Genomic DNA, 12,322 nt, shown 5'->3' on the forward strand with positions numbered 1-12,322 from the left:
CGGTGATGTAACTCTGATTCTTTGAGTAGTTGAAAACCGTGTGGATTCGGCATTACTAAGATATGTCTTCATTGTCATTTCATTATAAAAATGAAACAATTCAAGTATCCATTTAGTATTGAGTTACACTTGTTTTATGACTGTAGTTTCCTTTGATTCAACTAATTGTTTAGCTCAAAGCAGCCATTTGTTTTGGTTTATTGTCAAGTTACATTGTTTTATGCATTTGGGTTGTTTAAGAATAATTGTAGAGTTTACACTTTTCTCATTTCTCTTCATCATTTAGAATATTTATGTTGGAGAGAAGTTCTAGAAATATAATACTGATGGAGAAGTCTGAAGTGGAAATTTATGTCTGCTTGTTTTATTAATCATTTGTGCCCTTTACCTAATTACCTTAGGTGCAAGATCTAACCAAAGACACTCAGCAATTAATGGTATCAGAAGTAATAAAATAACTCAAGGAATTTTATTAGGTGAGGCCTTAATAACATTACTTCACTCCATCAATTTTTAATGTAGCTTTTTATTTTTCATTTGATCGTTTGTTAACTTTTGGTTATTTAAGGCAATATTTTTGATTTAGTACAGTGTAATAAAGAATACCTTAAAAAGTTAGATTGCTGCTGCTACTGCTGCTTCTAAGTCGCTTCAGTCGTGTCCAACTCTGTGCGACCCCATAGATGGCAGCCCACCAGGCTCCCCTGTCCTTGGGATTCTCCAGGCAAGAACACTGGAGTGGGTTGCCATTTCCTTCTCCAATGCATGAAAGTGAAAAGTGAAAGTGAAGACGCTCAGTTGTGTCCGACTCTTAGTGACCCCGTGGACTGCAGCCTACCAGGCTCCCCTGTCCATGGGATTTTCCAGGCAAGAGTACTGGAGTGGGGTGCCATTGCCTTCTCCGAAAAAGTTAGCCTGATGCTGTGTAAACCCAAATATCTATTGGATATTGCATGGGAACATTTAACTTCATAATGGCATTTGTTTTACAGTGGAAACACTATGAACTGTGTTTTTCATAATGGCATGTGCTTTAGAATTGAAACACTATGAACTGTGTTCTTTTGAATTTCCCATGTGGTCTAAAACTAACAGATTATTAGCAAATAACTTTTTAAGCATTAAAACAAAAACTGAGCCCATATATTAGGGTTCCAAAGACAGGAAGAGTATATTATATTCTGTGACTAACATATAAAACTAATCATAATATTTTTCAACATCTAATTATTATCATTCTGCAAAGTAGATATATATTTTTATTACTTATGCCATCAGGTCACAAGAATGTTAATCAGCATGCTAGCTTGAAAAAAAAGGAAAAGAAAAAAAAAAAAGACATTTCTTCATTTTCTCTCCCTAACATTTACACAGTTTAGGGAATTAATCCCTGATCCCTGGTCTTATCATAAGAAAATCACAGCTGTAGTGAGACTGTGATGAAGACAATGTTGATTAAATATCTACTAGCATGCCTGAGACGTAGTAGATGTTCAAAGACAGTAGTTCTTTCCTGTTATCAAAAAAGCCTAGCATGTTACAACCCCCTGTGTTAAGTAACTTATGGAACTACAAGCATGTGTTCGTATGCACCCACACACATGCGTGTGTGATGTGGGGTTGGGTCACTCTAGTGCTCTATCTATACGATTCCAAATTCAGTCTTTAATCCAGGATGAAAAGTCAGTTAAAATAGATTTCTTCGTGTCATGCACATAGATTTTTAGGGCATTTTCTATAAATGTTTGCTTGCATTTTTTTACTGCCACAGTGACAGGATAAGAATGTTTTCATGGAGTAGATGAGGCCAATTTTCACCAAAGCATATTCGGGGTTGAGGTTTTAGATGGCAGAGTCTCCATGAAGTGGCATTTAAAAGCTGAAGTTTCCAAAACTGAGTCACATATTCCTCAAAACAAGGTATTTGTGTGGGTAATGCTCATTAGCAACAGGTTTCAGAAAAAAGTCACAAGGTAGGGATATACCCTGGAGAGGGAAAATGCCATTCTTTGCGGGCACTTATAAGTGCCCAGTACTTTTCAACCCAATCGTTAAAATTCAGCTATTCCTGAATCAACACTGAGGGCCATTTTGACACTGGGAGATACTGATTAGCCAGATCTTAGTAGATGAGTCAACCGAAAGGGATTAAAGCAGGACCTGAGAGATTCATATTTACATCTCTCTAATAATCACGGAATAGAAGAGCAGGCCTAAGTTGTAACTGTGAAGACATATTAACAGTGAGATGAAATCAATTTTAGCTCTATTGAACATAAAGCTGACAAAATTTTTCATTGCTTTGATTTAGAATCTGTAAACAAAGCATCACAATCACAAGCATTTGGGAAAAGAAAGAAAAGAAGAACCCACAAAAGACAAGCAGGAAAGCAGGAAAGACACTTGCAGACAAGTTAAAATCCAGTGACTACTATGCTCAGTGGGGTCTTCATCTGGAAGTGTGAAAGTCAGTCTTTGGTCACTTAGCATAGCAACTGAGCTTTTGAGAATGTTTCAGACTTTTAAGCTAGATTCAGCTAGAAGGATTTGCTTGACATGGCTCAGTAGTTTATACATGGGAATGGTCAAAAATAGGATTTTCTTCCTTAAAAGTTTCAGAGGAAAAAGTAAAACCTTGCACTTGTCTTGGTTATACTTTTCAATATTGATTATGTGTCTGTATCTTCACAGTTATTTAATCTAGTTATTTCTCCTGTCTTACCCATCATTTTGAAGGCTTGAAGAGTATAGAACTGGACTTATTTAAATATCAAATATATATGTATTCTCAATTAGTAATTTTGGTTATGTTGAGGTTTTGGTTATTTATACTAAAGCTGAATGATGACCATCTACTCTGTAAAATATAAAAAAATCAACTCAGAATTTTATAGGCATTATGACATTTTTCAAACAGTGAATATATTTGTCTGAAATCTCACTTTTACTCAACAAATAAAATGTTTTTTTCTATATTTCACTGTAGTTTCAGATATTCATGAAGACAGCACTGTACATTATTAAAATGAAATGCTAAATGAAAACATTAAAATTTTTTATGTTGCCAAATTCTCAAATGTATAAATAATCTGGAGGGGGTGATAAAATACATTTGATAAAGTTATACTGAATAGGTAAATCGATGCCTTGATTTTATCTAAAATTCACAGCCCCAGAATATACAGTGAAACGTCACTAAATGGGAAGTTTCCACCATCTGGATCTTTCACAGATCTGCTCAATTTTTTTTTATGATGTATATTTTTTGATATGAGAATGAAACAGAATCATTCTCACGGGATAGAGTACCTTGGGCCAGGATTTATTAGAGCATCGGCAAAGAATTTGTCTGCTCTGTCGTCACATACGCGTATTGGCTGTTTCCTCTCTTGGGTTGATAACTGCACAGATTCTCATTTTCTTTATCATCCATTTTCTCTACTCTATCAATCAACTTTGGTTGAAGGTTATTTCAGAAGCCAAGCAGGTGTCATCAAAAGACACCTTTGTGGCAGACAAGTAAGTGTCAGTGACGGTGACGTCATCCAGCTCTGTGCTGAAACGGTCGGACTCCTTGATGACGCTGTAACTTAGGGCCACGCTGTAGTTAGCCGGTTTCTCCACTGGCTTCTGCTTACAGTTGCAGAGCTTTCTGAAGGCCGCACGAAATTTCTGGGACATGAGATTGTAAATCACTGGGTTGATGGCACTGTTGAGATAAATGCAAATTCTGCAAAAGAGCAAGAACCAATTTTCTTGGAAAGGGCTGGAGAGAAATGAGTTGACAACCACAAGGGTTCTGTAGGGCATCCATAAAAGGGCAAACAGGATGACAACCACTGCCAGCATCTTGGTGACCTATGGAGAAACAGAAATGCAGTGCAAACACAAATTAAAACAAAACAGGACCAAAGTATGAAAATAAGACGACTCCCTCTCTGCCCTCATCCAAACTTTAGTCCCAAGGCAAGGACTTGGGTGAGGGCAGTTTATTTGGGAGATGAACCCAGGGAGCAGGATTAAAGGCACAGAGGACAGAGTGACAGAGGAGGAAAAGCCAAAATAAGGTGTATTTTTGACAGCTCCCACTGTGGAAAATTTTGGGTCAAGTGATATATTTGGATTATTTGTCCAGCTTGGGAGGCATTTGTTCACCAACTGCCCTTTGTTGAGAGGTGCCTTATTTAAATTGCCCTGTACCTCCAGGATTCTCCTGCCTGGAAACTTCTGGGGGCTTTAAAGAGAACCTTGAGGTAGAGAAGACCGAGAGACAGTCAGAGGACCATGGATAAAGTGCAATGTTCTCTGCGAGCAGGGACCACCCCCGATAGCCATGAAGTCACGGCTGAAATCCCAGTCTAAGAATATGACTCAAGGCATGAGAAGTGTCTGCAGTAAGCCTTAGAAGACCTTGGATCCAATCCCATCTTTACTCACCTTTTCTTCAAGAGCAACACTTTACATATTTTAAAATCAGTTTTCAGTTATCTTTAGTCCCTTGCAGTGTTTGAAAAAGTTCAGCTTCCTCAGCCCAGACTTTCTAGATATTCTGAACTTGAAAATACTTAAAATAGGAGGGACTGATGCTTCCTCCTTTAACCTCCCAGCTGCTTTTCTGAAGCCCCCACTGCCAGCCTCTAGCTTGTTCTGGCATCAAGAGAGATCCCACTGTGTAGAAATAAGGATTCCACAGCTAGACATCTACTCTGTTATTAGTATCCACTATAAATTCAGCTCCTTGTACTTAATACTGATGACAAAATCCATCTTACTCTTCTCTGTTAGAATGCCTTCCTTTTCCCCACTAGTACTCTTTCTGATTCTGGGGCTATGTCTTACCCTTTAACCATATCTTGTCCACCCCAGGCACTACTACAAATCCTGCATTGTGGGGTTAATGCTGTACTCTTGCTGTTATTCTATAGCAGTTGTCTTCTTTCTGAGCTTTCCAAATACCCTTTGCTGTAGAACTTCTAATTTTTATCTGACTCTGTGTGACCCCATTGACTGTAGCCTGTCAGGCTCCTCTGTCCATGGAATTCTACAGGCCAGTGTACTAGAGTGGGTAGCCGTTCCCTTCTCCAAGGGGTCTTCCCAACCCAGGGATCGAACCCAGGTTTCCTGCATTGCAGGCAGATTCTTCACCATCTGAACCACCAGGGAAGCCCACTTAGGGACACGCATAGCCTTTGTAGCTTTTTGAACCACTAATATCTTTTTTTTTTAATAGCTCCTACAACTTCTCTGCAACGGTACCTAAGTGCTATCTATCCACCCAGTCTCAAGTTACTCCATGGCTTCCAGGGCCATTTGATCACTTTCTTGAAGCTCTCTCTGCCCTTGAAGAATGTCCCCCAAGCCCTCCTGCTCTACCTCACACCCTGGGTGATCACTGTTCACTGTTCTACTGACTCAGTGCTGGTAGGATAATTACATTTTATATTTGGCTTACTGGGGCACAGAAGTTGTTCAGTAGAAAGTGATATTCCCATTGACTAATATGATACCAAGTAAAACATTCCAGAGATCCTGCCTTCTTTCAGAGATAAGGAGGATCTATTCAGACAAGAGGTTAATGGAAGCCTGCTTTTTCTTAAGATGACATTGAAGATTAGGAGGAAATACTTTAATTGATCCTAGGAAATTAAAAGCTTAATTCAGTGATAAATATTCTGAGCTTTGGAAGGAACCATAGTAATTATCATCTTTGTCATCATCGTCATCACTCACATCTCTGCTTTGTCCACTGCCTGGTACTTCAGGTTCTCTGACATCAGGCCACTGCTTCACACTTGCCAACATCCTTCCACTCCTTGCCAAGGACTGAGCATCCTATATTTGAGCCCCTGGCTTAATTTACAGTTGGAATGCCAGCATTACATTTGAGTCTTTATAATGGTCTCTCATAAAGATATGTAAACATGATCTTATTTAATGCTTATTAATGTGTAAGCTAGTATTTTGCATCTGAAGAAATTGAGGTTTAGAGAGTCTATGTGATTGTCTAAAGACACATAGCTAGAAAAGGACAGCCATGATTCAAGCTAAGTCTGCTTAAGCCAAAGCCCATGCTCTTTTCTTTATAGTTTTCTCTCACTGTGAGACTCATTTTCATTAATGAGATTTCTACTATGTTATCCCCATATGGTGCCAAAAACATTCAACTACTTCTAAGTATAATTCCAACTAACTTATTGCTGCTAAATTTCTGAACTTTAAGACTGAATTTTATCTGTTCATTTTTTCCCTACAAAATTTTCAGGTAAAACACTAAATCCGCATTTAATATCTTCCTACATGTTTTGACTTAATGTAAGTGCGGGAGCAACTTCCATCATCTTAGAGGAAAGCAGTCAGATTTTAGGTTGGCACCTCTGCCGTGTGTTCCCCATGTATACTCTGGCATCACTCCCCACACTTCTTATTTCAGTGAGTTGTATTTGACCACCTGTCCAATAGACAGTGAACTTTCTTCAGGACATGAGTAAAATTTGTTCATTTCTCTTTCTTTGGGGATTTAATTCAGTATGTGACATAAGAGAGGGCTTCTTAGGTGGCTCAGTAGGTAAAGAATCCACCTGCAAAGCAGGAGATGCCAGCAGATGTGGGTTCAATCCCTGGGTCAGGAAGATCCACTGGAGAAGGAAATGACAACTCCAGAATACTCCAAGAATACTCCAATATTTTTGCCTGGGAAATCCCAAGGACAGAAGAGCCTGGTGGGCTACAGTCCATGGGATCGCAAATAGTCAGACACGACTGAGCGCACAGACACACGCACACGTGTGACATAAGATAGCCCTCAATAAATGCTGAATAAATTCAGATATAGAAATAAGTATTTCAAAACATGTAAACATGATCCTTTTCTGTGTTTTAACACTCCAAAGTATTGGTAGAGAATTTTTGTAAACACTTAATTTTTTTAACATTAAAAATCCCTTTTAAATAGAGATTAGTTAATTAGTAAAATGAATCCTTAATACATTTCAACTTTTTGTTTGAAATATATTTTTAAAAATTTTAAGGTGAGTGGAATGCAACAAATACAATGATGTTTCTATGACTGACCCAGAGGAAAAAATGTCCCCAGTGGGCTGATAGAGAATACATTTTATTTCACTCAGAACTATTTTAGTCAATTCCAAATATCTCTAGTTGCATTTAATCACTTTCTAAAATGTTCACAAGTGTTTAGTGTAGCCCTAGCTTGGATTTTAACAGTTTCTTAATATAGGAGTAAACACCTAGAAAGGAAATGTCCTGGAGACTGTCTTTCATACCCAATTAATTTTGCTGTTGGTTGTTGAAGTTTTACTTCTGTTGTGATTCTAAATAAGTGACAAAAATGCAAATTTGAAAATTTCTTTGGGCCATTGTTTGTGTGTGTGTTATTTTATTTTTAATTAATTTATTTATTTTAATTGGAGGCTGATTACTTTACAATATTGTAGTAGACCATTGTTTTTAAGCCCTGACATTTTGCTGGGGAAGTGCACGGGATATGCAATGAGTTGGAAGATTACTTCTTTATAGAAGCCTCTTCCCCAGGACCTACTGGTCTTTGAGAAATAGCATGAAACAGTTTTCAGGGGGAAATGGTCTTATCATATATTTTTGATTGGGAAGGAATTTATTTATCCATTTATTTCAGGAGATTCATTTGCATTCCTACGGGTACCAGCTAATCTTCTGGCTCTTAAGGATTTGACAGTAATCCAGAGACACATTGCCAGTGGCTTCATTTATTTTACGATCTGATATAATGCGATCAATGCTAAGAGAGAGGAAAGTTTTGGTTCTGTGACAGCCCCTGATCTGGATTTGGGGTTGAGGATTGGTGAGTAAAGGTTTGGTGTCAGTGACAGTTAAGACAAAATCTGAAGGTAAAGAGAGACAGGACAAGTGTTACTGCAGAGATTGGGTGTGTGTGACAAGCTGGAGGCATGAGATAGTGAGGCATGGCATGAGGACCAGAAGTAATTTAGTGTGCAAGTTTCAACTGCAGACCATGGAAGGAAGTGGAGTGACCTCTTTCTCTAGGAAGCTTGTGGAAACCACTACAAAAACCATCATTTTCTGTGGGGTACTTGGTATACCCTCTGTTAGGACAGCTGCCAAAGGAGATGCAGTGTTGAGTCCTAAAAACATCAGCTTCATGGAGCTAAGAAGTCAATGAAGAAACAGGCAGCCATTTTTGCAGAGTATATTGAGGACCAGAAAAAGAGGTCATAAGAATCAGTTAAGTAAAACATAGTGTTTAGCTTGGGAAGCTGCCTACAGAGGCGGTTGAGGAGAGGAGGGTGGGAACAGGAGGGTCTAAACTGGGCAGGCCTCTGTCCTTGGCCACATGGTGAACGGCTGTTTTTTTCATGTGGACCAGCTTGAAACTTTAAAATCAAGCCCTGGCTATAGATATTTTGGGCTTCCCTGGTGGCTCAGATAGTAAAGAATCTGTCTGAAAATGCTGGAGACAGGGGTTTGATCCCTGGGTCAGGAAGATTCCCTGGAGAAGGGAAAGACTACCCATTCTAGTATTCTTGCCTGGAGAATCCTATGGGTAGAGGAACCTGGCGGGCTACAGTCCATGGGGTCACAAAGAGTCAGACATGACTGAGCTACTAAGCACACATGCATGAAACCTGCCCCATTAGCCCAATAGATGTTTTACTCTTTCAATATTTAATTATATGGAATAAGTGGCATATTGTTCTCACAAGGAAGTTTTAACTCAATCCTCAAAACCTCATTTTGTTATCTTTATAACATCTCTAGATAAAAACTTTATTCAGGCATTTCTTTTCTTCCTTTAAAATTTTTTTAAACAAAGATGTGAACTGGATAGGTGTCTATCTGATTGTCAAGGTTGAGAGTACAGCTCCTTGAATGCATTCAAGCTTAACTGCATATATGTGCTGCCTGTGAAAAGCCAGAGGCTAACTAGGTTCTCTATTCTAGACTGCTGAAGAAACTTGTTTTCCTAACTACCATCTCTAGTACTAGTAATATGACTCTTACTATAAGTTCTAAAGCTATTAGCTAACATTTGTATCTTGCCTTTAAGAAAACAGTGCTAGATTTATAGAAAAAGTCACAGTGTCCAAATACTCGACATCAAAGTTCCACTATTACTAAGACCTTACACTAGTCTGGTGCATTTACTTCTTTGTCACAATTAATGACAATTCTTACACAGAATTAGCTAACTCCATACTTTATACAGATTTCATGCCCTTTTTTCTGTTCCAGGATCCCATGCAGGATATAACATTATATTTAGTCATTATGTCTCCTCAGGTTCCTCTGGGCTGTGACCATTTCTCTAACTTTCCTTCGTTTGATGTTCTTGATAGTTTTGAGGAGTATTACTGGTGAGGCATTTTATAGAATATCCTTCAGCTTGAATTTGGATGATGTTTTCCTCATGGTTGAAGTGAAGTTATGGAGTTTTTAGAGGAAGGCCACAGAGGTTAACTGCCATTCTCGATACAACATATCAGAGGAACAGGCTACCAACTGGACTTGTGACTGATGACATTAAATTGTACATTGCTTCATAGAGATATAATTTACACACAATTAAGTTCACCCACTTAAAGTGTACAGTTCAAGGGTTTTGCAACCATTATCACAATCTAATTTTAGGACATTTTTATCATCCCAAAAAGAAACTCTATACCTATTAACAGTCACTCTCTACCTTCCCCCATCCTTCCCAGGCACTAATATACTTTATATTTTCATAGATTTGCCTATTTGAACATCTCATATAACTGGGATCATGTAGTCTTTTGTGTCTGACTGGTGTCTTCCATTTAGCATAATGTTTTTTAATGTTCATCCGTGTTGTGGCATGTATCAGTACTTCATTTCTTTTATTGCTGAATAATTCCATCCTATGTATATACCACATTTTATTTATCCACTTCTGATAAGTTATTACTATAATGCCTAGTAAAAAGTACTAACTGATTTTACAGATCAGGACTCAAGGAAGTGAAAGAGCAAAGACAAAATATACACAGTTAAAACAACCCTCTTAGACTATTTTTGTAAACTTGGAGACCAACTACAAGACAGAAAAGCATGAGTAAGAGGAAATAAGTATTTCTGGAGAAAACCATTATTTATTTATGCAAATAAAAACTTTCATTTATTAGACAAGCCTATTTGGAGTGGGTTCAAGGGAAGATGGAAAAAATGGATAAGGTTATAAGCATATCTTTTGAGAGTTTTTCTGGGAAAAGGAATAGAAAAGCACAAGGGCTATCAGAGGGGGATGAAGAATCAATTTTTTTTAAAAGATGAGAGACATTACAGCATCTTTGTTTGCTTAGGGAACAATCCTCATGGAGAGGGGAAATTTTATGATCCAGATGGAGAAAGAAGACAATTGGAAGAGCTATGTTCTTGAATAGGGAACAGAGTCCAGTGCAGAAGTGGTATGGTTGACCTCTTCTCAAATGTAGACACAAAATTACTTTTTCAATATCTATTTTTTTGTTGTTGTTCTTAGCTGTACTTAATCTAAATGATCAAGATCTTCCAGGGGAAAAAATGCCACTTTCTTGTCAATACCCTGAATCCTGAGTGTGTTGTTCTTAGCTGTACTTGATCTAAATGTTCAAGATCTTCCAGGGAAAAAAATGCCACTTCTTGTCAACACCCTGAATCCTGAGTGAAGTCCTGATAGCAGTTAATTGCTTAATTTTTTGAAATTAACAAAATACTTTCATTTCCATTTTCTGTTTGTGTCTCAGTGAGATCTGTGGAACAGGTGTTATTATTCCCATTTCATTGATGAATGGTAACTGAGCTCAGAGAAGCAAAGTAATAAGGTCATACAGCTCACATATGAAAGCAAAGCTAGTTATTAAACTAAGGTCTGTTGAAAGTGATTGTCTCATTTTCTTTCAGATAATTACAAAAATCAATATATATGGCAAGCTGAAGCCTTCTAATTGCTGTAAATAAAGTTTATGAAGTATTTGAAAGGATAATATTGTGAAGGACAGGGAAGCCTGGCGTGCTGCAGTCCATGGGGTCACAAAGAGTTGAATCAACCCAGCTACTGAACAAGAATGTCAGCAGGAATTAGTGGTAGCCCTGAAATTACCTATGATTTTTGCCCCAAATTGGAGTGTTACATTTAGGAAGTACTGATTAGGGAAAAATTGTCATAACAAGGCAGACAAGAATCCTTCATACTAATGTATTTCCTAGGGAAAAAACAAACAAGAAAATTTTAAATGCAAAAGTAATAAAATTACATAAAAAATAAAATGGAAATGTCTGTCTTTTGGGGTTATAGCCCAATTAATACTATATCACTTATGAGGATCTGGTTATATAAAATCTGAGGAAATTTTGATTAATCAATGATTAGTTTATTAGTCCATCTAGGAAGTCATGGGCAATTTATCAATATCTCAGAGTACTCTGGGAGATTTAGTTGAAACTCTTGTACTGATAAAGAAAAATTTTTTTCTGGTTTTTGATTCTGTATACAGTTCAGAAAAAAATCCTGTGCGTGGCCATGGGTCTTGCTATTATCCAGACACTCCCTCCTGGGAGATAAAGGGTGTGACACGGTCCTTCTGCCTGTGAGTGAGGGATAAAGTACAGTGGGCCTCTGGCATCTTGGTTTCACCTCTGAGCTCTGAGGAGACTGGACAGGTCACGTGACATGTTTGAACCTCACATTCTGAGCCAGTAAATAGACAATCTGGCTTTCTTTCCAAATCTCTCCAATTTGAACATTCCACGCAAATCTAACTTATATGCTACTAATGATGAGACAATATTAGACATGTTTGTGGTCATTTTCACATGACTGGGTTTTGTTATTGGGGGTTATGCAGCCAGGCAAAGGGAAACAGCCCCTGGGGCATATGTATCCCTCCATTCAGTTCCTAACCACAGTGATTGTTGATACTCATCTTAATCGCTGCATTCAGAGAGGTGATGCAGTTTCTTGAAGTGTTGAAGAAATGACTAGAATTTATTTTAATATCCTGTAGCTAACTAAGAACACAGTGCTTCTCCAGACTCAGGACCCTGGCTTCTAGACCTACTATTGTTTCTCTTCGAAAGTTCATTATAACTGAAGTATTGTTGAAGACATGGCATTATAGAAAGATATACAGGTGTCACTTGGAGAAGAAAGCAAATAATTGAATCCTTTTTCAGGAGTACTGTTAAGCTAAAAACTGAATCTATAGAAGTTTTAAAAAGAATGGTTAGACAAAAATTACTTAATAAAAGGCCCACTTAAACACTTAGCTGTCATTTAGTGGCAGACTATCTAAATTGCAGGGCAATT

General features: G+C 37.8%; 1 protein-coding gene across 2 annotated transcripts in view; it reads right to left on the reverse strand.

Annotated features, from left to right (window-relative positions):
• Positions 1–1,003: 1,003 nt before the first annotated feature.
• Positions 1,004–12,322, reverse strand: part of TRHR (thyrotropin releasing hormone receptor) — a 48,237-nt gene continuing 36,918 nt past the window's right edge. Inside the window, exon 3 of one of the 2 annotated variants that reach the window (XM_015474488.3) lies at positions 1,004–3,858. In XM_015474488.3, the coding sequence (XP_015329974.1) occupies positions 3,451–3,858 (408 nt within the window). In that variant the 3' untranslated portion in view covers positions 1,004–3,450. The remainder of the gene's footprint in view (positions 3,859–12,322) is intronic. The other variant, NM_174203.1, reaches the window with a different exon arrangement.

The sequence above is a fragment of the Bos taurus genome, chromosome 14 (genome assembly GCF_002263795.3).
Source record: "Bos taurus isolate L1 Dominette 01449 registration number 42190680 breed Hereford chromosome 14, ARS-UCD2.0, whole genome shotgun sequence".
In the NCBI taxonomy this organism is placed as follows: domain Eukaryota; kingdom Metazoa; phylum Chordata; class Mammalia; order Artiodactyla; family Bovidae; genus Bos; species Bos taurus.